The 25,981-nt window shown below is 47.9% G+C and overlaps 1 protein-coding gene across 1 annotated transcript in view; it reads left to right on the top strand.

The window, feature by feature from the left end:
• The window catches only part of ERICH2 (glutamate rich 2), an 83,584-nt gene that overhangs the window by 3,051 nt on the left and 54,552 nt on the right, over positions 1–25,981 (top strand). The window contains exons 3-7 of the mRNA XM_030210434.1: positions 43–76; positions 7,274–7,310; positions 10,872–10,905; positions 11,101–11,149; positions 11,315–11,351. Coding sequence (XP_030066294.1) covers positions 10,891–10,905; positions 11,101–11,149; positions 11,315–11,351 — 101 coding nt within the window. The 5' untranslated portion in view covers positions 43–76; positions 7,274–7,310; positions 10,872–10,890. The remainder of the gene's footprint in view (positions 1–42; positions 77–7,273; positions 7,311–10,871; positions 10,906–11,100; positions 11,150–11,314; positions 11,352–25,981) is intronic.

Genomic DNA, 25,981 nt, shown 5'->3' with positions numbered 1-25,981 from the left:
TTATCCAAATTAATGTTATTGTGTTTGTTGATTGTATTTTAGGGTGCTGGAAGACTTGAAGTGCTCCATCCAGAAGGTATTTAAGTATGAATAAATATGAATTAAAACAAAAGATGGGAATACTTGAGACATCATAGTGGTTGCTAACAATTTGATAAATGTAATGAGCAAGTATATTGACCGGTAAGCATTTTGATTAATGTTCCAACTTTTAACTACTAATGTTTTAATATTTTAGTTCCCCCTACATTTCCTCTGTGTGACTAGCATTAAGCTCAGTAAAGGGGTAGCTCTGCAGCTGTATGGATAGGAATGCTGCTGTATGCTCCTACCCCATCGCTTTGCTTGTAATCAAGTATAAAACAGATTTGAAAATAGATTACTACCCAAATTAACAACTTTGCATGTTTGGTATAGGTTTTTATAGTTGGGCTGTAGGAAAATTAATATGAAATATTTTTAGGATTTTAAATTGTGTACTATTTTATGTAATCATTTGCATTCAACTTTGATTTATTAACTCTTTATCTATGACATTTAGCAAAATCTATGTTTTAAAGTTTAATGATGAATGTATTCCACTGCCTGAAAAGCAGCACACAGGCTTAAGTGTTGCTGAAATGTTCTGTTAGTTGAACAGTCTGTCTGCATTGTATTTGGACATCCCTCGAGCTTTTTCACTACAGCTGAAGACGTTACCAACAGCTATAACCTTTCCATGCCTTATTTCTTGTATTGTTAAATAGTTAATATTTGGTTTGTAATTTTGTACATCAAAACAAAATAAGTTCCTTAGCACAGGCAGCAGATGAATCTATTAACTGGTGGGTTATGGCGGCAGAGACGGCCAAGTGGTGTTCCCAGTGCAGGAATAGAAGATCCGCTGTGGGATTGTGCTTGGCGGGCTGCTTAGATTCCTTACCGGGTGATGCGGTTCCCGACATGGCGACCGTTTCCCATGCTGCAGGTTCTGGAATGGGTGCCATTTTACCTGCTGTTTCCGACGTGGCTCCCGCCAGTCAGTTGATGGCAGTTTTCTGAGCCTTTTAGCGTTTTTTTCCCAATACCTCTGCAGGGCCTTCTTCGGCTATTCGGGTTGCTCCAGGGGCCTCCTCAGGGGTTGGGAATCCTGGGGAGGGGTTTTCCCCAGAGTTTATTTTGCTGCTGCATCAGGCTTATTTATTAAAGAGGGCTCTTCCTCATCCCCAGCTTCAAGCCTTTTTCATGCCTTCTGGGGTTTTGGGGGCTGTTGATGCCTCTTCCCCGGAGGACCCTACTCTGAAGAGAAGGTGAGTCTCCTCCCTCTCAGAGATGGCGTTGTTTGGCCCCTGCGCCTCTCCTCCTTCTCTTGTCACGCTCTCAGGGGATTCTCTCTGTCCCTCTCGGGTGGATAATTTGGAGAAGGGAGAGTTAGTGCAGGACGAGCCTGATGACCACTCTGTGGTGCGTGTGTTTCAATAGGAATGAACTACCGTCTCTTATTTCTAACACTTTAGCGGCCTTATATAGAATTAGGGGGATGGCATCCAAAGTTGCACACCAAATTTTGGGCACACAGCCAAGTTGTACATGCATCTTGATTAACGAGCCATTAACTAGCAATAATTAAGTGCTAACAACTAATTATTGCAGTTAAGTGGCATCAGAATTCACGCGTACAACTCACACCAGTGGCGTTCCTAGGGCTGCTGACACCCGGGGCGGATCGCCGATGCGGGTGCATCTTTACCTGCTGGGGGGGGTGCCGTGCGCCTGTCTGCTTCGCTCGTTCCATGCTCCCTCTGCCCCGGAACAGGAAGTAACCTGAGGGAGCACGGAATGAGCGGCGCTGACAGGCGCGTGGCACCCCCCCCCCCCCAGCGGCGTGCACCCGGGGCGGACTGCACCCACCGCCCCCCCTAGGAACGCCACTGACTCACACACTATTCTATAAGGCTCAGTGCCTAACTCTTAGTGCTTATCTGAAAAGGGGGTATGGTGTTCCAAAAACTTGCTTGCAGAATTACAGAATTTGGCCTAAGCACGCCTAAGTTGGGCGCTGGCATTTATACCTGGTTTTAGCAAGCGTAAGTCCAGTACCTAATTGCTATTCTGTATAAGGCCTTTTATAGAATAGTTCTTAGCACTGAATTTTTTCATCACCCAAGTTTTGGCATCATTTTAATTTGAGCACAGTGACTTCCAGTGACATCGTCAAGGCGATGGTGGCTTTCCCCTGAAGCTCCGATCAGGTCCCCCAGGATATTGTGTGCCATTAGTGCATTCTGCTTTTGTTTGTAGCTGCTTTTGCTTCTTCATCGCTCCCAACTGGCACCAAGTGCAGACAGCTTGACGATGTGATGTGTCACCACCATCTGAGCGAGATAAAAGTACTTCACCTCCCAGCTATGTGAAGAGCAGGCAAGCTCAGTTGCGGGCCTTAACGCATTTGTGCCACTGGCGGAAGCAGACAATGCCCCTTCTTCAGGGGAGGAGGATACAGCGTTGGTGTTGGGAGAGGTAGAGGAGCCACAGTTGGTTTTGTTTGGGGTTTTTTTTTTCCTCAGATAGAGATAAATTCAGTAGATAGGAGATACTAAGAGAAGGAAACACAGGTAAAGGCAGATTAGAATTTGACGCAAACCAAACTGTCTTCTGAAAATGTACATCTTATTTGACAATATGCGGTGCCAAACATAAAGGGCACCATTTCAAGTCGCTGGTTAATCAAAAATGTATATTCAGCAAACACTTTTATCTGCATTGCTGGTATACTGCTGTTCAACAGAGCCCTGTTTTGGCATCCCTTCGTCAAGAACAGCTTATAAGTTAAGTAGTGATATTCTTGTGAAAGTCCAAATGAATCTGGCATCCTGCAAACAGGAAGCAAGATGGCAGACTTGTGGAAACTTTAACACTAAAAACTGGAGAATATGATGACGATATAATGTATGAAACAAATTATTGGTAAGAACAAAGTACACAGAAAAACAAAAATAAAATACTGAAATCTTAAACAACAGCATACATTCTATCATAACATTTAGCCCTTTTGGCTTAACGGATTGCAAATCAAAAATCCAGTATTGTTCTCAAAAAGCCAGTTGACTGCACCCCCCGCAGAGAAAGAGGTCCTCCCCTTGGAGGCCTACCATCCATCCCCAATGGTTTAGTGGGTAGTCGGAGGAGTTAGGAGGATCAGGTGGTGGAATATGGAGCTTGGCAGCAAGGCTCTCAGGGAATGCAGGGGAATCTCCTGTTGGCTTCTGCAAGAGCAGATGGAGTTCCTGGGAGTATCTTGGATTCATGTGTTGTGTGCAAAGGGTAATGAAGGAGAATGCAGCTACGCCACTTAAGATCAATATGAGCCATTAATGGTGTGCAGAAGGCAAGTTCTTCAGCCCCTCTTCTATAATGAAATTGGACTGCTATCAGCTCTGGGCCTTCAAACCGTCACTGTGGTTGCTGCACCACAGTTCTAGCCAACCTGCAGTGAGGAGCAGGTATGTTTTAGTGATATGTCTGGGCAGTTTAAGTGCTGAGGCTGCACTTTCCCACGGCAGGCAAAGTCTTTGTGCTGATGGAAATGGCAGCCATTCTTGTTTGTGTGGCATGATTTTCTTCGCATTTGAGCTTTTGGGGGTCACTGGGGGAGGGGGGGTTGTCTGGAGCTTTGTTGGAGGATCCCTGTCCCAGCCACCCTCTTGGGTTTAAGGGGCTAGCTTATAGGTTGAAGGAGTGAGCTGGGAACCAGGGAAGTCTGGTTTCTTTTCATGTTGCCTCTTGTGGTCCGAGGGGCATTTATCCCTTTGCTATCTTAGGTATAGGCTTAAAGGGTAGGCCCTCCAGGGAGTGAGTTTGTTTGTTTGTTTGTTTATTTAAAAATCTATTTAAAATTTTCTATTTTGCCTACATCTAAGCGGATTACAATAAAAAACCCCAAATAAACTCAGTTTACAACAAGCAAAACTGGCATTTCATATCAACCCCATGCCTGAACAAACATATGTGTCTTCAATAATTTGCGAAAGGATGCTATATTGCCACATAGTCTTAAAACCCCAGGTAAAGCATTCCAAATCTATGGACCATCAGAGGAAAATGTTAGTGGCCAACAACATCACATGCTCTGACCTCAAGGCCCTTAAAGGCCAATACACCACGATAGCTTCTTTAAGAAACCAGGGAACTGAGGTCACATACACCACCTGTTGTTTGGAGCAGAAGACTGGGCTTAGGGGTGGGAATACATGCCCTCAGCCACCAATTGTTTTAGAACACTGTGAGGTCTGTGGTGGTTGGATCAGGTCTGTGGAAGGGGCATACTGCAAGTTCTATCCACAAGGAGCTTACTGGCCAGCTGAGTTGTGCTTACAGGTAGCTGTGGCAGTTGGAAGAAAGTGGGCTCCTCAGATGAGAATAAGACCTTGCTGGGACGGTTCTTGGAAAAAGAAGAGCTCCTGCTCTTGATTCTAAGGCTATGATATCCACATACCTCTCAAATGGGCCTTAGGAGTTGGTGACCTGTGGAAGGATGTTTTGGAACTGGATGGTAATGATGGTCTAGGGCCTGGGGATTTAGTGAGATCGTGGGCTTTGTCACTTTCCTTCGGATGAAGGTTGTTGGTCTTCTCCCAACTCTTGTGGTAGCTTGAATGATTTCCTTGGCAAGTCATCCTGTTCTACTTCTTTGGCTTTGAGTGGATCATAAGCCTGTTCATCAACTTCTTGCTCCTCCTCTCTCCCTTTCCTTAGTGAATGCAGAGTGGGTTCTCAAGGAATGGTGATGTCACCTTAGGACAGTTCTCAACCCAGTCCTCGGGCACACCCAGCCAGTCGGGTTTTCAGAGTATCCACAGTGAATATACATAACAGATTTGCATGCACTGGTATACAGATCTAGTTCATGTATATTCATTGTGAATATCATGAAAACTTACCGGTTGGATATGCTTCAAGGACTGGGTTGAGAAACACTGCCTTAGGATGATGGTGTCTGGGAATTCTTGTCTTTCTCCTACCCAGGGCCTTGGAATTTTGGTACATTCCACTTGTCTGGATTTGTTTAGTAGGTTGATAAGGAAGGTGAAATTTGTTCTTACCTGCTATTTCTTTTCCACGACTTCTGCTAGACCAGTCCAGGGCCCACCCAGACATACTGCAGCTGGACATATTTTCTCCCTGTATCATATTCCAACTGAGGGAACCTCTCAGAATTTTCCTGGTGGTGGTTTTGGGGAAAGTGTTTCCCAGCTCTGAGGGGGTTGGGAACCTGACTGTTGATCCATGGTGTTCATCTTTAAGAGTGAGCTATATTGTTATTTGTTGAAATGTTTCAGATTTCCTTTATCAATAATATATTGGCAAGTTCCAGGGGTACACTAAAATGTCAATGCTTTATGCCTCTTAACTGCTTGTTTGGGGGGGGGGGGGGGAGCATAACCACTGGTCTAGCAGGACTCGAGGAATACATTTTACCTTTACACAGGATAGACTACCAAATTATCCTTACTCTACATGAATATAAGCATTTGTTTGAATTATCAACCTTTCTACTATTTTATATTTATTAATTATAAAACAGTTATGTACTTAGAACTTGAATTTGTAAAATTGCCTATCCAATTAGAAAAACATAAGTAAATTACAAAAGTAGACTTTAGTATATTTCATTCAATTAATAACAAGACAATAAAATCAAGTAAAATAAAAAAATAAAAGTCAACATTAGCAGGCTGCTGGCAAAATACAGCTGAGCAGTTGAAGGTAAATTACCAGGATTATATGCACACCTAGAAAACAAGACTATATATATATTTTTTTTATTTACTCTGAGAGTAGACGTACTGTAATGTCTGACTGCTAACTGCTAGCAAATTAGGTACTGCTAAAAGCAAAAGAGCCATATTTTTCAAAAGTATGCAGAAGCCAGCCTGTGTAATCCTTGACTAACCTCAGCTTAATTTTTGAAGTAAAAGGGAACATCATGTACATAGGATAATGTTTACACAATAGTGTCTTAGGACCCTGTTTACAAAGGCGCGCTAATCATGTAGATGCCCATAATATTCTTATGGGCGTCTACACAGTGTGCGCTAATTTTTAGCACGTAGTAAAAACGCTAGTGTGACTTTCAGGCTTATTTTTGAAAGGGATCGCCGGCGATCTTCCGACCCAAATCGGGAGATCGCCGGCGATCTCTCAATCCCGGCCAAATCTGTATGATCAAAAGCCGATTGTGGCCGGCCCCAATTGCTTTTTCGTTGCGGCGCCGGCCAACCTTCAAGGGGGCGTGTTGGTAGGGTAGCGAAGACGGGGTTACGAGATGGCCGGCTTCACCTTATTATGAAAAAGAAAAGGCCGGCTCGAACAAGCATTTCGCCAGCCGGACTTGATCCATGTATTTTTAGGACCAAGTCCCAAAAAAGAGCCCCAACTGACCAGATGACCACCGGAGGGAAGCGGGGATCACCTCCTCTTACTCCCCCAGTGGTCACCAACCCCCCTCCCACCCAAAAAAATACAAACATTTTTTGCCAGCCTCAAATGTCATACCCAGCTCCCTGACAGCAGTATGCAGGTCCCTGGAGCAGTTTTTAGTGGGTGCACTGCACTTCAGGCAGGTGGACCCAGGCCCATCCCCCCCTACCTGTTACACTTGTGGTGGTTAATGTTGAGCCCTCCAAAAAAACCTCCAAACCCACTGTACCCACATGTAGGTGCCCCCCTTCACCCCACAGGGCTATGGTAATGGTGTAGACTTGTGGGCAGTGGGTTTTGGGGGGCTCAGCACACAAGGGAAGGGTGCTATGCACCTGGAAGCTAATTTTTTTTTTTTTAAAGATTTTTTTAAGTGCCCCCTAGGGTGCCCGGTTGGTGTCCTGGCATGTCATGGGGGCCAGTGCACTACAAATGCTGGCTCCTCCCACAGCCAAATGCCTTGCATTTCGCCAGGTTTGAGATGGCCAGGTCCGGTTTCCATTATGACTGAAAATCGGAGCCGGCCATCTCATCTAAACCCGGCGATCCGCCGGCGATCCTATTCTAAACCCTGCGAGCGATTTGGCCAGCACCAAGTGTATTTCGAAAATACGCTTGGCTCCACCCACTTACGGCGCCGGCCATCTATTTCACCGGCGCCATTCAATTATGCCCCTCTTTGTAAACAGGGCCCTTTCAATGTTCAGACAAGCTTTAATGTGACTATATTTTGCCTAATTTATTGTAAAATGTAGTTTATTCTGTGTGGCTAGTACTTCATAAAAGTGTGAATGAAGAGATTTTTTTATTTTAGGTGGATTCATTTGTGAGCCCTGCCTGACTGTAACACGGTAAGATGAGCTAATATACTGTTATTAAAATAATTAATTACACTTATTTTAAACTAAAATGTGATTTTATAAATGTACATTTTTAGCAGGCAGGGTTCAGCAAGTATGCATCCAATATCATTAACAGCAACAAAACACTGGTACAAATATAACAATGATCAAACCTTCAGATGTCTTTTTTTTTTCTCCCCTCCCTCTGATTCCATTGCATCAAATTATAGAAAACATTTTCCTAGGGTTCATCGTTTCTTTATAAGCATCCACAGTTACTGGAAATAGTCGTGAATGAAAAAATTCTCTCTGACTAGTACATCTTAACTGCCACCCCCTCCCCATCTATAATCATGGAGCAGTGGTATTTATAATTCCAGCACTCTACAAAACTAGACAATCAATGAATTACATATGATTATCATTTAGTTTTATAGCAAAAGCCCTTCAAAAGGTTTTGAGGACTACACTCCAGGTTCGATGCAGAAGAGATTATATATAATTGTATCACGGATCCAAGAAGGTTTTTTCCTTCATAGAGAAACTCTAGTTTTTTGCTGCTGTCAACCTAGGATTATGGTATTCATTCTTTCAGTGCTGAAGAGCTAGCAATTCCTCCTTTATCCTACTCTATAATATACCTTCTTTCCCCACCAGACCAGCTGTCCTAGCAAACAACTTAATATGCTTTCCCCAGACTCCATATAAGCCTGACATCTCAAATATTAGACCCGCCGGTAACAACCTAATCCCTTGGCCAATAATCCCTTCCAAATATTTAGTTATGCTTCCCCGATAGGTTTGTATGTGACAGCAACTCATTGACCAGATGCCTTGGTCTGATATTCCAAGTGGAAATCGGCATTGCCCTGAATAGGTAAAAATGAAGTTCACAGATTTTGCTTTAAGAGTTGGCCATAAAAAATGCCTATTCTACCCTAAAAGGAGCCAGTAATACACTAGACTTTAAATGAAGTGGTATCTTGAAAAATACTTGGAGGATTTAACAAAAATTGTGAGGTTGTTGGCTGTCTTGGTTACTTTTATTGTGATTGGTGCACTCTAATGTTACTTGGCTTGTACATAACAATTACATGGGCTTGCTCTGTGATTATTTGGTTGTTATTATTAATAAAACCTCTTTTTTTTATTTCTCTTTATTAAATTTTTAACAATCATAATAAACTCTTATGAGTGTTTACACAAATAGGTAATACAATAAAAAATGAAAAAAAATTCAAATCTAAGGTTTCATTTCTATCATCCACAATACTATTAAGAAAACGATCCAAGAAAGAGAAATGAAACAGAGGCAAAACTAATTAAAGAGAACATCTTGTCCCAAGTGGTCACTCTAAGCTGTCATACAGTGTTACATATGTGACTAAGTTACCACATTAACCTCCTCTCTACTTATCAGGAAATCCTCCAACTGATTGGGTTCGAAAAACTGGTAGGATTTAGACTGGTGCAATATTCTACATACACAGGGAAATCTTAACAGGAAATTAGCACTAGTCTTATTAGAAGTAATTGAATAAGACGGCAATCGGATTCTAATTGGCAGCTACATGGGGTTCCCGTGACAAGGCTATTCCCTGGTATATTCAGGGTAGAGAGTGTCACTCTGTGGTGTTTTGCTCGCTTGCCTATCATTGCAGCTGCAGTGGTTGATGGGGCTGGGTACGTTTCACAAGGGTCCTTCTGCTGCTTGGACAGATGAATACTGGATTGTTCCAGATACCACCACAGATTATAACCGGTGATGTCACTGGTACAATTCAATTTTCTCTACTTCCATCTGCTGGTGGGAAGGGATAGCACCCACTGATTCAGAGTGGTGATGCTGACTAAAGAAAAGAAAATTAGGTAAGACAATTTCTCCTTGTACCATATGATTTTTCTTCTGTGCAGACCCTCAGCATTTTGGATGAGAATATGGGCTTGTATACAGTTAAGTGATGTTTTGAGCCAGGAAGGAGCATTTTCCTTGGGCTCCCAGTTTATCCTTTTATAATCTACCCCATTGGACTAAAATTGGCAAGTTTTTCTCCCTTTTTACAACACATTGGTGAGTATGCAAGTTTTATGGACAAATATACTTGTAGGATCACTCCTGAAATGACATCTGGCAGCCAAAGCAAGCAAAAAGGAAAAGGACAAGTTGCGGGCTGCAACCCCTGGAGCAGTGATGGTGTCCAATTCTGCCACATGTGATCTGGTGTCAAATGCAGCCTTGATTCAACAGATTATGAAGGCTGTGGTAAGTGCGCTCAATGTAATGTTTGAGCAACTTACTGAGCAAATTAGATCCATTACCCAGTCTCAGGCTGAGTTTGCTAAACTAGAACACTGGATAGGGACCTCGGAGTACTCACTAATGGAGGTGCAAGAGGAACTCTCTTAAGCTAAAAGCTACCATCAGCAAATATGACGACAAACTGTAAGACCTGGAGAACAGGTCAAGAAGAAGTAATGTTCCACTCCTAGGTGGATTTTTAGAGCGCTAGCTTTCCACAAAACTGCTGTGAGATACTCATCTGGGCCCATTATGCATTGAGCACCCATCATCAGCTTGGGTGAATAGTGGAGGGAGCCCCTAGGCCCAGAGTGGTAATAGCCAGAATACTGAATTTTGCACATAAAGACCAAGTTGCATCCAGTTTTTTTTTTTCTGTGTTCCTCCAGGTCTTCCTCTCCTGTCCCCAGGCAAAAGTTAATCTCTTCAGTGGTAGGGTGGGGATAAGAGAACAAAGACAGGAAGGGAGCAGAATAGTTTTTTGTGTTCTGCTCTGTTGCTTGTTCACTCCAGCTGGGAGCAGCTTCCTTTTTATGCTCCAGCCTCACCCCTGCTCTCCTATTAGTAATGGAGCTCTTGAGTTGGATGGGCTCCAAAACAAAACTGGAGGAGCCAACGACCCCAACCAACCCACCAGTGGATATACCGCACCTTCAGAAGTTAATTTTATGCAGTGATTGCAAAACTAAAAATAAATTTCACATCATATGAATGGAGCTTTAATGTGTTAACTGTTTTAACAGCATTGGCCCATGCTAACAGTTCACGTATCATACTGTTACTCCACTAATTCCTGTGTTAAACAGCAAGGTTGAAAAGTGCCATGTTTAGGTGGGCAATGGGCAGGGATTGTTAACACAATGGTCATTACTTCATGCTGCATTGCACTTATCTGCCTTGCAATTAAAGCATAATAATGGCCTTTCTTTGAATTAACTTCATAATAGTCCTTCCAAAAATATGGGAAGCACCCAAGAGGTTTTGCAGTTACTGTGTGATAATTTTGGCAGGTACTGCATGTTAACTGAAAAATCTAATCACAATCTTGTAAATAGGGACCAATGTATTAAATATTTTTCTATACACACATTATAAAAGTCCTTAGCATAATCTCTTTGCAATATATTCTTGAGGATCTTAAAATTGTACTGATACCATAGAAATTAGAAGTATTGAATGAATATAAAGGATGTGCTTTCTATAGGTTTAAATTGTTTACTTTTCAGTTAGAGCCTTATATGTGATCATTTGAAAATTACTGTTTTTTCTAGACTGAATTCCTCTGATAAAATGAACATTATTAAGGTAATTTCTTGCATTTTATATTGGGTACTTTTTCATGTTCAGTGAATATTTTTAATATTGTGATGCTGTGATTTAGATGTTTTAATACTGTATGTGATTCCTGTATAAAAAGAAACTTTTAGATTCAATTAGCAACTCTGAATTGAATAGAAATATTATAAATATTATATTAAAAATATACTTATTTTTTTTTAGGATTCAAAAGATAAGCAAAATGGCAAATTGCAGGTGCTTGGAACAACAGGTGATGCATTTCAAGTTTACTAGAAGAACATGTTTAAGAATAAGGGCAATATCACTTTTCCATATATTTTACATATTTGCTTCCTTAGTTCTTCCTGTGGGTAGGCATGATTAAGAGAAACTTCATGTGGAAGTAAATGCCATTTTATTTATTTGTGTTTTGCAGAAAAGTTGGTTATTGAGTCAATTGATACAGCCCCTCGGTAAGAAAATGTCTTCAGTTATGTAACTGATCCATATTTTGCTCTGAAAAGTCTAGAGCTCTTGCAGATCTGTCATTCAGTTAAATCCTGTAGGAAAAACAATCACAGATTGATTTTTTTTATTTAGTGAGTTACATAATTACTATTGCTTCCTTATGTGGCAGGCCAATAGGAATCAGCGTCTTGCCATTTTAGGAGCAGCAGTTGCTGGGGCAGGAGCAAGTGGGGATTGCCACCTAGGCCCCTTGAATGAGTTGAACTCCTGGAGTAGTTGGGGGGGGGGGTTAGGCTGGTCTTCAGATTTTTAGGATTTAAGGGGCAGGTCCTAGGGGTTACAGCTCTGGTTGGGGGTCTTTTTAAACAGTTTTGCCCTTTGTCAGAACTGGGAAGGGAAGTTGGGTGCTATTTTATTACTAAGAATTGGAGCCCCCTTCCAGAATGGTTTTCAGGGGGTTTATTAAGTGGTCTGTGAAGGCCCTTTAAATGGTGCCACCACAGTACAAACATAGGCCTTACTGATTTTTTTGCATGTTGCCATGGCTGGGCATTTGTGACACTACTGGCTGTGGCAACTTGTGAATCATGTGAAATCTAGCTATGAGAGCAGATGAGTCAGAAGCTTATCCGCATCCTCTAGATAAATTTCACAACAGGCACTGTATGTAATATGTAGACCATTTATGTTGTATTACAAAAAACACAGTATATCAAGAATATAATAATAATTTGAGTGCATAAGAAGAAACAGAACACATGCTATTAACACTGTTCTTCCCATAAACATGCCCAAAGCATGCTGAACAGAGGGGAAGAAGGTACCTGTTTTTGATTTGAAATGGGAGGAGCATGGGGAGGAGCATGGGGCTGGGTTCTCAGAACTGTACATATATAGAAATATTACTGAGATTTTATTAGTTAGAAAGTTGACAACCCTACCGTACCCTTTGTAACCTTAACCTCTGCCTCGCCCCTTCCTCAGTATCTGCTATTTTCCCCTGCCTTTTGGCTTTTCCAGTATGTATCCTACACCTTAGCCACATTCCCTTTCTCCATGGTGTCTCCCTTTTTTTTTCTCCCACTCACCCTTACATCTACCCTTCTCTTTCTCCTCCCCTCTCCCACACCACTGCCAAGTATCTTTTCTTTTTCTCCCCCTACCTCCACATCTCCCTGTCTAACTCGCATCATGCCACCATCAATGCTGTGGCCCAGGCCCCTGCCTTCAAGCTCTTATCACGCCAACAGTGACATTCCAGCCCAGGCTTCTTGAATCATTCTGTTGTGTCCTCTATTATTGTACTGCTAGGGATTCCTCATCTGGGAACATGGTGGCTAAGCCCAGGCCCCTGCCTTCATGCTGATACTTACTCTCTTATTATGCCAACAGTGACATTATGCCAACAGTGACATTCCAGCCCAGGCTTCTTGAATCATGCTGTTTCTGTTATGTCCTCTATTATTGTACTGCTAGGGATTTCTCATCTGGGAACATGGTGGCTAAGCCCCTAATCACACCGGTAGTCTTCATCTGCTCATGCCTCCACCACTTAGGCCTCTATCATCATACCAACACTCTCTTTATTTAATTTCTAATACACCATCTTTAAGCCTGAAAGCTGTTTCAAAGTGGTGTATATAGTCAGGTTCATTAAGTATTTTTCTTTCTCCGAGGACAAGCAGGCTGCTTGTTCTCACGACTGGGTTGACGTCCACGGCAGCCCCCACCAACCGGAAGAAAACTTTGCGGGCGGTCCCGCACGCAGGCAAGCCCACCGCGCATGCGCAGCCATCTTCCCGCCCGTGCACGACCGTTCCCGCTCAGTTTTTTTCTGTTCCGCGCTGGAGAGAGACGTGTTACCATCTCTCTCTCTGTCAGCCCCGGAAACCGGATCGCGGCCTAGCCGTGGGTTTTTTCTCCTTCGCGTTCGCGTATCTCTTTTTTGATTGTTCAAAAAAAAAAAAAAAACAGTGTCATCGTCGTTCTTAGCCGCGAGGGCGCTTCGTTTTCTTTTTCGGGTGTGCTTTTTCACCGCCACCATCGATGACTTTGACTTCGCCGACGCGATTTTTCCGTCGATGTCCTCAAAGGTCCTGAGTGGATTCAAGAAGTGTGCTCAGTGCGGCTGGCAGATCTCGCAAACCGATACCCACGCTTGGTGCCTCCAGTGCCTCGGCCCGGAGCATAATACCAAGACGTGCACCTTGTGTCTCGGCTTAAGGAAGCGGACACAGGTGGCGAGGCAAGTTCTTCTGGACTGTCTTTTCGGAACTTGCGCCAGCCCTTCGACATCGATGGCATCGGTGTCGACGGCCGGATCTTCGGTACCGGTACCAATGTCGACTAAATCGGCGCCGGCTCTGGCACTGATCCCAGGAGTACAGGTACAGTTGGCCCGCCGGTGATGGCGGGGGTGAGCGGCCGCGCGGGCAGTCGGCCCCGGCCACTCCCTCTACCCAGGGCTATCGGGACCGAACCCTGTCGGATCCGAGTCCTCAAGGCCGGGGGGGTTCTACCTCCTCTTCATCTCTGCCGCCGAGCGCCGATGACGGGCACCGAAAGAAAGCCAAGAAGCACCATCATCGGTCGCCCACGGCGCACAGAACTGCCAGCTCCGGCACCTCGAGGGAGGACTCGACGCCAAGGAAGCGGCAGTGCCGAGAGGAGCGTTCCCCCTCGGTGGAAGAGGTGTCGCTGCGCCAGTCCGCGGGTGCTTCGGTACCGTCTCCTGGACCTGAACAGCTTCTGGCATCGACACCCACACCGGCCTCCCTGCCTTTCCCGACAGCGGGCCTGGACGAGTGCCTCCGAGCCATCCTTCCGGGGATTCTGGAAGGGCTGATGCGCCAGGCTCTGCCGGCACCGGGGGTGCTTGCGCCCCCGGTGCCATTGATGGAGGCGCCGGTGTGCTCTAGCCCGATGCCAAGGCTTTTGACACCGACGCCGCTTGCGGCGCCGGTGTCAACCGCCACGCAGTTGGAGTCCCCGTCGATGGAAGGAGCTTCATCCCCGCCGGCGCGGGAGTCCACCGCTCGACACCATCACCGAGGACGTGGTTCCTCACAGTCGAGACGGGCCCAGTTGAGGTCTGAGCTGCAAGAGCTCATGTCCGACACCGAGGAAGAGGCCTCGTGGGGGGGAGGAGGAGGACCCCAGATATTTCTCCTCAGAGGAGTCTGTGGGCCTTCCCTCCGACCCCACTCCTTCACCGGAGAGGAAGCTCTTGCCCCCTGAGAGCCTCTCCTTTGCCTCCTTCGTCAGGGATATGTCTATTTGCATTCCCTTTCCCGTGGTCTCTGTGGATGAGCCGAGGGCTGAGATGCTCAAGGTCCTCGACTATCCACCACCTAGAGAGTCTTCCACGGTGCAGTTGCACAATGTCCTCAAAGAGACACTGCTTCAGAACTGGCTGAAGCCATTATCTAACCCCACCATCCCCAAGAAAGCGGAGTCCCAATACAGGATCCACTCTGACCCAGAGTTGATGCGGCCCCAAATGCCTCATGACTCGGCAGTCGTGGACTCTGCTCTCAAGAGAGCATGGAGTTTGAGGGATACCGCCTTGGCGCCCCCGGGGCGGGAGTCTCGCACTCTGGACTCGTTTGGGAGGAAGGCCTACCAATCTTCCATGCTCGTGACCCGCATCCAGTCATACCAGCTCTACACGAGCATTCATATGCGGAACAGTGTGAGGCAACTGGCGGACCTAGTTGACAAGCTCCCTCCGGAGCAGTCCAGGCCTTTTCAGGAGGTGGTCAGGCAGCTAAAGGCGTGCAGAAAGTTCCTGTCCAGGAGTATCTATGACACCTGTGATGTGGAATCCCGAGCTGCGGCCCAAGGTATATTGATGCGCAGACTCTCCTGGCTGCGTGCCTCTGACCTGGACAACCGCACCCAGCAGCGACTGGTGGATGTCCCTTGCCGGGGGGATAACAATTTCGGCGAGAAGGTCGAGCAGTTAGTGGACCAACTACACCAGCGGGAAACCGCTCTCGACAAGCTCTCCCACCGGGCGCCTTCAGCATCTACCTCTGCAGGTGGACATTTTTCCCGGGCCCGGCAAGCTGCTCCCTACGCCTACAGCAAGCGTAGGTACACCCAGCCGGCTTGAAGGCCTCCTCAGGCACAGGGACAGTCCCAGCGCGCTCGTTCCCATCAACAGCGTGCGCCTAAGCAGCCCCCTGCGCCTCCACAGCAAAAGCCGGGGACGGGCTTTTGACTGGATCCATGGGAACATAGCCGCCATCAAAGTGTCCGTAGCGGACGACCTGCCGGTCGGAGGGAGGTTGAAAGCTTTTCACCAAAGGTGGCCTCTGATAACCTCCGACCAGTGGGTTCTCCAAATAGTGCGGTGCGGATACACCCTGAATTTGGCCTCCACTCCACCAAATTGCCCACCAGGAGCCCAATCTTTCAGCTCCCATCACAGGCAGGTACTTACAGAGGAACTCTCCGCCCTTCTCAGCGCAATGCGGTCAAGCCCGTACCACCCAGGCAGGAAGGGCAGGGATTCTATTCCAGGTACTTCCTTGTGGAAAAGAAAACAGGGGGGATGCGCCCCATCCTAGACCTGAGAGGCCTGAATAGATATCTGGTCAAAGAGAAGTTCAGGATGCTTTCCTTGGGCACCCTTCTACCAATGATTCAGAAACACGATTGGCTATGTTCCCTGGATTTAAAGGATGCTTTTACTCACATCCCGATACTGCCAGCTCACAGACAGTATCTCAGATTCCGTCTGGGGACACGGCACTTTCAGTATTGTGTGCTGCCCTTTGGGCTCACCTCTGCACCACGGGTGTTCACGAAGTGTCTCGTGGTGGTTGCGGCGTATCTCCGCAAGCTGGGAGTGCATGTGTTCCCGTACCTCGACGATTGGCTGGTCAAGAGCACCTCAGAGGCAGGAGCTCTTCGGTCCATGCAGTGTACTATCCACCTTCTGGAGCTGTCCATTCTCTGGAATTCATAGGAGCGCTGCTGAATTCTCAGACGGCTCAGGCCTTCCTTCCCAAAGCAAGGGCGCAGAACCTTCTATCCCTTGCCTCTCAGACCAGAGCGTCTCAGCAGGTCACAGCTCGGCAGATGTCGAGACTCCTGGGTCACATGGCCTCAACGGTTCATGTGACTCCCATGGCTCGCCTTCACATGAGACCTGCTCAATGGACCCTAGCTTCCCAGTGGTGTCAAGCTACCGGGAATCTAGAGGATGTCATCCATCTGTCCATCAGTTGCCGCAATTCGCTGCACTGGTGGACCATTCGGACCAATTTGACCCTGGGACGTCCATTCCAAATTCCGCAGCCCACAGAAGTGCTGACGATGGATGCATCTCTCCTGGGGTGGGGAGCTCATGTCGATGGACTCCACACCCAGGGTCTGTGGTCCCTTCAGGAACAAGATCTTCAGATCAACCTCCTGGAGCTCCGAGCGGTCTGGAACGCGCTGAAGGCCTTCAGAGATTGGCTGTCCTACCAAATCATCCAAATTCGGACAGACAATCAGGTTGCAATGTATTACATCAACAAGCAGGGGGCACCGGATCTCGTGCCCTGTGTCAGGAAGCCGTCGGGATGTGGCGTTGGGCTTGCCAGTTCGGCATGCTTCTCCAAGCCACATACCTGGCAGGCGTAAACAACAGTCTGGCCGACAGACTGAGCAGAGTCATGCAACCGCACGAGTGGTCGCTCCATTCCAGAGTGGTACGCAAGATCTTCCGAGAGTGGGGCACTCCCTCGGTGGACCTTTTCGCCTCTCAGACCAACCACAAGCTGCCTCTGTTCTGTTCCAGACTACAGGCACACGGCAGGCTGGCGTCGGATGCCTTTCTCCTCCATTGGGGGACCAGCCTCCTGTATGCTTATCCTCCCATACCTTTGGTGGGGAAGACCTTACTGAAGCTCAAGCAAGACCACGGCACCATGATTCTGATAGCGCCTTTTTGGCCCCGTCAGATCTGGTTCCCTCTACTTCTGGAGTTGTCCTCCGAAGAACCGTGGAGATTGGAGTGTTTTCCGACTCTCATTTCGCAGAACGACGGAGTGCTTCTGCACCCCATCCTTCAGTCTCTGGCTCTCACGGCCTGGATGTTGAGGGCGTAGACTTTGCTTCGTTGGGTCTGTCTGAGGGTGTCTCCTGCGTCTTGCTTGCCTCTAGAAAGGATTCCACTAAAAAGAGTTACTTTTTTAAGTGGAGGAGGTTTGTCGTCTGGTGTGAGAGCAAGGCCCTAGAACCGCGCTCTTGTCCTGCACAGAACCTGCTTGAATACCTTCTGAACTTATCAGAGTCCGGCCTCAAGACCAACTCAGTAAGGAATCACCTTAGTGCGATTAGTGCTTACCATCATCGTGTAGAGGGTAAAGCCATCTCTGGAGAGCCTTTAGTCATTCGATTCATGAGAGGCTTGCTTTTGTCAAGGCCCCCTGTCAAGCCTCCTGCAGTGTCATGGGATCTCAACGTCGTCCTCACCCAGCTGATGAAACCTCCTTTTGAGCCACTGAATTCCTGCCATCTGAAGTACTTGACCTGGAAGGTCATTTTCTTGATGGCAGTTACTTCAGCTCGTAGAGTCAGTGAGCTGCAAGCCCTGGTAGCTCATGCTCCTTATACCAAATTTCATCATAACAGAGTAGTACTCCGCACTCACCCTAAGTTCCTGCCAAAGGTGGTGTCGGAGTTCCATCTTAACCAGTCAATTGTCTTGCCAACATTCTTTCCCAGACCACATACCCGCCCTGCTGAACGTCAGTTGCACACATTGGACTGCAAGCGAGCGTTGGCCTTCTATCTGGAGCGGACACAGCCCCACAGACAGTCCGCCCAATTGTTTATTTCTTTCGACCCCAATAGGAAGGGGGTCGCTGTCAGGAAACGCACCATCTCCAATTGGCTAGCAGATTGCATTTCCTTCACTTACGCCCAGGCTGGGCTGGCTCTTGAGGGTCATGTCACGGTTCATAGTGTTAGAGCCATGGCAGCGTCAGTGGCCCACTTGAAGTCAGCCACTATTGAAGAGATCTGCAAGGCTGCGACGTGGTCATCTGTCCAAACATTCACATCACATTACTGCCTCCAGCAGGATACCCGACGCGACAGTCGGTTCAGGCAGTCGGTGCTGCAGAATCTGTTTGGGGTTTGAATCCAACTCCACCCTCCAGGACTCGATTTTATTCTGTTCAGGCTGCACTCCCAGTTAGTTGTTCTTCGTAGGTCAATTTCTGTTATGCCCTCGCCGTTGCGAGGTTCAATTGACCTGGGTTCTTGTTTTGAGTGAGCCTGAGAGCTAGGGATACCCCAGTCGTGAGAACAAGCAGCCTGCTTGTCCTCGGAGAAAGCGAATGATACATACCTGTAGCAGGTGTTCTCCGAGGACAGCAGGCTGATTGTTCTCACCTACCCTCCCTCCTCCCCTTTGGAGTTGCGTTGTGCTCATTCTTTTGCTTGTCATTCAACTGAGCAGGAACGGTTGCGCACGGGCGGGAAGACGGCCGCGCATGCGCGGTGGGCGTACCCTGCGTGCGGGACCGCCCGCGAAGTTTTCTTCCGGTTGGTGGGGGCTGCCGTGGACGTCAACCCAGTCGTGAGAACAATCAGCCTGCTGTCCTCGGAGAACACCTGCTACAGGTATGTATCATTCGCTTTCCCTAGAGGGCTTACAATCTAAGCTTGTACCATACAGATGGCAATGAACATGCCAGGCCTTTGTCATCAGACCAATACCATGTCCCACTCATAAGCTGTAGTTTAATGCCCCCTCCTCCCCCCGGCCTGAACACAAGAGCATCTTCTCTAGTTTATTACAAACCATTAATAACATTTCATAGAAGACTAGTCTGCAGTGGTCATAATAGGGGATCTGTGGATACAAAAAGCAAAACTATTGTAATCAGTTCTCTGTAAACAGCAGGATAAATCAGACATACATCTGGATGACACATCTGAAGACGCCAAGACAGAGTAGCTCTTTCAGAGCTCAGATTTAGCTTAAAAGCCTCTCAACATCTGGGACAATTCCAATGTACGTCTGCTCCTTTGCTTATACTGAGTTTGTAACTTTAGGATAAAATCTCAGGGAGGTTGGTGAGATTGTCTCTCCAATTTTGGTCCTTCTATCTATGAAGAACTCCTGTTACAGGTAAGCAACTTTGCTTTCTCTGTCAACCAGCAGGATGAATCGGCCCCTACAAAAGGGTCTCCCCGGCAGCTGGTCACTATGGATAAAATAAGATATCTTTGGAGACTCAGAGCCATCTTACAGGGAGCTGTTTCAAACTTGTGATCAATAAAAATCAGTAGTTCTGAGCAGTCTAGCTCTCTTTTGAGATTTGAGCTAATTATGAAATCAAATTTATTAATACTATTTTACTAAAAGTACTGTGTCTCCAGGATGCATGGTGCAGGTAATAATGAGATGTAAAATTATGTAGAGAAGATCATATTGCTGCTTTCCAAGCATCTTCTAAGAGATATTGCTTTTAAGTGAGCTACTGAAGTTGCTTTTCTTTATTTGATGGGCCTTTATCTTGAGACAAAAGCCCAGCTCATAGCAAAATTGAATACATTTACTAACCAGTTGGCTGCTATTCTCCTTGAAATGGCTATACTTAGATGGTTGGGGTCACAAGAAAAAAAAAGTTGGGTAGATTTACAATGTCCTCTTGTTCTGTCTCTAAGATCAACTCAAGTTCTGTTTTACAATCCAGAGTATGAAGAACCATTTCTCCTGGGACAGTATGAAACAAGTCAATTAGAACCAGAAATCACAACTGGAAGCCATGTAATCCTTTTACTACCGAACCCAATACGGTCCGTGTTTCGCTCCCATTAGCGTCAGGGGTCGATTTCCTAAAAATAAACCACCAATTACAACAAGCCCATGTATATCTCTAACATGTACCCATTATTTTAAAAAAAATTACAAACACTAATGGACAAATGGATGGTCAGAGGCTCCAACTCACACTCTCTAATCCGCAACCAGGTCTGCAAAGACACCGATGCATGTGTATGGAGCCTTCGAACGTTCAGCGGTTCAAATACCTATAGTTCCACCCCTATACACTTAACCTTTCTACTTCCTTATTCAGGCCATGTGGGATGACCATATTCCAGTTAAAAATTAATTGCTGTTCCTTCCTTTAAAGCAGCATACAAATATTGGCACCCCTATTCTGTCTAAATTGGTATAACACTACAAATTTCAAATCTTGAGCAGCATATCCCACCACTGTCCAAGGGGGGGGTGCCTCCTGTCTCTGCACATATAGATTACTCAAATACTGGGCTATCCTACATTTTATGTTACGTATTGTTTGCCCAATATACCACAACCCATAGGGTCAACAAATCCCATTATTCTGTCTAAATTGGCATAACACCACAAATTTCAAATCTTGAGCAGCATATCCCACCGCTGTCCAGTGTGATACAAGGGAGGGCCTCCTGTCTCTGCACACATAGATTACTCAAATACTGGGCTATCCTACATTTTATCTTACGTATTGTTTGCCCAGTATACCACAACCCACAGGCTCCACAAATCCCATATACACACTGCATCGAATTTTAATCAGTGCGAGTGCACAATGAAAACACTTTCCCTGCCGAGTGGGGCACAACGATCTGATTAACTTGTAATACATATTGACAATATGTGCACGCCCAACAAGCAGTACGTATAGAACTAGGAAAACTGAAAACAGACAAAGCTATGGTGGATGGGATGGATTCTAAGAGATTAAAGGGACTTAAATTCTGGTTAGTCTGCCAAAGGATCTGTTCAGTGGAGCCTCTGGAGAGAGGACGTGGTATTATGGACATGGAAATGGATGGATGTGGTCTTTCTTTGTAAAAGTGTTAACAAAGAGAAGGCTGGTTAGTTTTATCTTAGTAGGGGGAAATAAGGGTCAACAAAGAAGTAGCTGAACTAACAATATATCTGTGACTAGCTTTCAAGAGTTATCCTCCTTTCATCAGGCCAGTAAGAAAAATTATTCCATATCATCAAGCTGATCAATCCATAGACTGGTGGGTTGTGTCCATCTACCAGCAGGTGGAGATAGAGAGCAAACTTTTGCCTCCCTATATGTGGTCATGTGCTGCCGGAAACTCCTCAGTATGTTCTCTATCTCAGCAGGTGGTGGTCACACACAGCAGCAGCTCTGGCTAGGCCTCCAAGCCTAATCCTTAGGTTTTGTTGAGGCCTGGGGTTGAGGGCTCTTTTGAGCAAGTGCAAACCTGGTGGTGCCAGGTCCCTCCTTTTCTCCCCCCTCCCGCTGGCTCCGTTTAAAAAAAAAATATATATATTTTTAAACGTCTTTAAAGGCGTTTAATTCGATGTTTCTTTAAACGTTCATTGCAGCTACTCACTGGGACACCAGTTCGTTACAGCTCGGAGCGGCAAGCAGGTAATTTTACCTTTTTATAGCGGGCAGGGGGTTCCCCGATTCTTCTCCTCGTGGCAATGGCGTCGGAGGGCGAGGGCGCAAAGGGTCGCTCCCCGGATCGCTGGAGCGCTTCTAGAGGGGATGCGGGGGTTTTACAACCTGATTCGTCCTTGATGGGTGATAGTTTAGTGACCGATGAATGTCCCGGTCGTTCCTCCGGCGTGGCGGTTTTTTCCCGCCATAAACGCCCATCCCCCGCTCCTCGCCTCCGCCATCTTGGCCGGCCACGCGGCTCGGACGGCTTCTTCGGGGCCGCCCTTGAGGTTGGAGACATTAATGCCATGAACGCCCTTAATTTGGGCGACGGCACAAAAGCGGCTAAAGTTAAGCGCCGTTCTTCCCGCGCGGCTCCTTCACGGAGTTTCGCGCCGGACGCCATTTTGGATGCGCAGCATGTCTCTCCCCCGCTATTGCGAGCGCCGGTTGAGAGTGCGTCTAGGGCTGTTGCCCAGGCTGCGGAAGTGCACAGTCTGGGGGGTTTCTCCCCCGAGTTTGTTTTGCTGCTGCATCAGGCTTTCCTCATGCAAAACGCTGCCCCTGCTCCCTCTTCTGATAAAGAGGTTGAGGTTCCCAGAGGTAAACGCCCTCGGGTTGATTTCCAGGCCTTGGAGGACTTTTGTCTCCTCCGATGTAGATGAGGGCAGCGTGTCTGAGGTCTCCCAACGATCCTTTGCGGATTCCTTGGAGGAGATAGATCCCCGCTCGGCTGGAGCGGATGACCCCTCTGCAGCGCGGCTTTTTAGCCCAGAGGATTTGCCCAACCTGTTGTTACAGGCCATGGACACTTTGAAGATTTCCTCTCCGGAGGACGTCTCTCCCTCAGCCCCTGTTGGCTCTGCCATTATGCTGGGGACGAAGCGCCCGCCTAGAACCTTCCACGTGCATGATGCCATGCACACCTTAATTGCGGCTCAATGGGATGTCCCGGAAACGAGCCTTAAAGTGGCTAGGGCTATGTCCCGCCTCTATCCTTTGGCTGTGAGTGAACGTGAGGCCTATCTGTGGCCTACCGTGGATTCTTTAATCACTGCGGTGACTAAGAAAACGGCGTTGCCGGTGGAAGGTGGCACGGCCCTAAAGGACGCCCAAGACAGAAGATTGGAGGCGGCCTTAAGGTCGTCCTTTGAGGCAGCTGCTTTAAGTTTGCAGGCCTCAGTTTGCGGCTCCTATGTGGCCAGGGCGTGCCGGACTATGGTGCAGCGGGCTTCCCCCTCGGATCATTCCTTGAGGGCTGATTGGCCGGCCCTGGAATCGGGCCTAGCCTATTTGGCAGACTTGCTGTATGATGTCTGGAGAGCCTCAGCTAAAGGCATGGCTCAGACAGTCTCTGCGCGGCGGTGGCTTTGGCTGAAACATTGGTCTGCTGACCACGCCTCTAAATCCCGCCTGGCTAGATTGCCTTTTAAAGGCAAGCTGCTCTTTGGGGTCGAGCTGGACAAAATCGTGACCGATCTCGGCACGTCTAAGGGCAAGAAATTACCAGAGGTCAGGGCTCGGGTTAGTACTCGTCCCGATACCTCCAGAGGACGGTTGCAGGAAGCCCATCGGTACCGCCTGGGCAAGTCGGGTTCCTCTGCCCCCTCTTCCTTCAAGAGGAATTTCTCCCCCAAGCAGCATTCCTTTCGCAGAGACCGCCGTCCCGGAGGTGCTCCCTCCGGTCCTCCCCCAGGGTCTCGTACCCAATGACGGGGCCTTGGTCCACGCCCCAGTGCAGATTGGAGGACGGCTGTCCTCGTTTCTGGGCGAGTGGACCACTATAACTTCAGACGCGTGGGTGCTGGAAGTCATCAGAGACGGCTACAAGCTAGAGTTCTGCCAACTCTTAAGAGACGGGTTTGTACTCTCTCCCTGCAAGTCTCCGGTCAAGCTGTGGTAGTGCAGCAGACCTTGGACAACCTGATCCGCCGGGGTGCGGTCGTTCCGGTGCCAAAAAATCAGATTGGCAAGGGACGTTACTCCATTTCCTTTGTGGTTCCAAAGAAAGGAGGTTCTGTCCGGCCTATCCTCGACCTCAAAGGGGTCAATCGGGCCTGGAAGTGAGGCACTTTCGCATGGAGACTCTCCGCTCTGTTATAGCGGCAGTGAAGGCAGGAGAGTTCTTGGCTTCCTTGGACATCAAGGAAGCGTACCTGCATATTCCCATCTGGCCTCCTCTCCAACGCTTTCTGCGTTTTACAGTCCTGAGACGACACTTCCAGTTCAGAGCCCTCCCTTTCGGGTTGGCTACTGCTCCGCGGACCTTTTCCAAAGTAATGGGGGTCATAGCGGCCTTCCTGCTAAAGGAAGGAGTACAAGTCCATCCTTATCTGGACGACTGGTTGATCCGAGCCCCCTCTTATGCAGAGTGCGGCAAAGCTATGGACCGGGTAATTGCTCTTTTGAGCTCCCTGGGATGGATCATCAACTGGAAGAAGAGCCAGCTGCGCCCGACTCAGTCCCTGGTGTATCTGGAAGTTCGATTCGACACTCAAGTGGGCAGAGTGTTCCTGCCAGACAATCGGATTGTCAAGCTTCAGGCTCAGGTGGACTAGTTCCTAGTAGCCTCTCCTATTCGGGCTTGGGACTACGTGCAGCTGTTGGGCTCTATGACGGCCATGATGGAAGTAGTGCCCTGGGCCAGGGCTCATATGAGACCACTACAGCTATCTCTGCTGCTGCGCTGGACTCCGATGTCGGAGGATTATGCTGTGCGCCTTCCCGTGGACCCAGCAGTGCACAAGGCGCTGAGCTGGTGGACGCAGACAGACAAGTTGTCTGCAGGATTGCCTCTGGTGACCCCGGAGTGGATTGTCGTCACGACAGACGCCTCTTTGATGGGCTGGGGAGCCCACTGCTTGGGAAGGACAGCGCAGGGGCTCTAGTCTCCTGCAGAGGCAAGTGGTCTATCAACCTCCTGGAACTCAGAGCCATTCGGTTGGTGTTATTGGAGTTCATCCCGGTACTGGTGTTGAAGCCTGTACGGGTCCTGTCGGACAATGCCACGGCTGTGGCCTATATCAACCGCCAGGGAGGTACCAAGAGCGCCCCTCTAGCCAAGGAGGCTATGAGTCTTTGCCAGTGGGCGGAAGCGAACCTGGAGCAGCTTTCAGCGGCCCACATTGCCGGAGTCATGAATGTCAAGGCGGACTTTCTCAGTCGCCATACCTTGGAGCCCGGAGAGTGGCAACTATCTGCTCAGGCGTTCTTGGACATCACGAAGCGCTGGGGCCAGCCGAGCCTAGATCTGATGGCGTCATCGGCCAATGGCCAAGTGCCGCGCTTTTTCAGCAGAGGACGGGACCCTCGATCCCTGGGAGTAGATGCTCTTCTCCAACAGTGGCCGACACAAGAGCTCCTCTATGTGTTCCCGCCCTGGCCCATGTTGGGCAGGGTGCTAGACCGGGTGGCAAAGCATCCCGGCAGGGTAATCCTGGTGGGTCCGGATTGGCCCAGACGTCCCTGGTATGCGGACTTGTTCAGGCTCTCAGTCGACGATCCTCTGCGGCTGTCAGTGGAGCAGGGCCTGTTACATCAGGGTCCCGTGGTGATGGAGGATCCCTCTCCCTTTGGTCTTACGGCCTGGCTATTGAGCGGCAGCGTCTGAGGAAGAAGGGCTTCTCAGACAAGGTCATCGCCACTATGCTGAGAGCGAGGAAGCGCTCTACTTCTACTGCTTACGCCAGGGTTTGGCGTATCTTTGCAGCATGGTGTGAAGCAGGCTCACTTTCTCCCTTCACTGCTCCAATTTCTTCAGTGTTGGCGTTCCTGCAAGAAGGTCTGGAGAAAGGCCTGTCGCTCAGTTCCCTTAAAGTCCAGGTAGCGGCTCTGGCTTGCTTCAGGGGCCGCCTGAAGGGTGTTTCCCTGGCTTCGCAGCCAGATGTGGTGCGCTTTCTCAAGGGAGTTAATCACCTGCGCCCTCCTCTGCACTCAGTGGTGCCTGCGTGGAATCTCAACCTGGTGCTAAGAGCATTGCAGAAGCCGCCTTTGGAACCCTTGTCGAGGGCATCTCTGAAAGACCTGACGTTGAAAGCAGTCTTTTGGTGGCTATCACTTCAGCCAGAAGAGTTTCCGAGCTCCAGGCGCTCTCATGTCGAGAGCCTTTTCTGCAGTTCACTGAGGCAGGAGTGACTATTCGCACAGTGCCTTCCTTCCTGCCCAAGATTGGTTCTCGCTTCCATGTGAATCAGCAGCTCTGTCTCCCTTCCTTTCGT

Source organism: Microcaecilia unicolor, chromosome 7 (assembly GCF_901765095.1).
Source record: "Microcaecilia unicolor chromosome 7, aMicUni1.1, whole genome shotgun sequence".
Lineage (NCBI taxonomy): Eukaryota > Metazoa > Chordata > Amphibia > Gymnophiona > Siphonopidae > Microcaecilia > Microcaecilia unicolor.
This window is presented reverse-complemented; position numbering and strand designations above follow the sequence as displayed.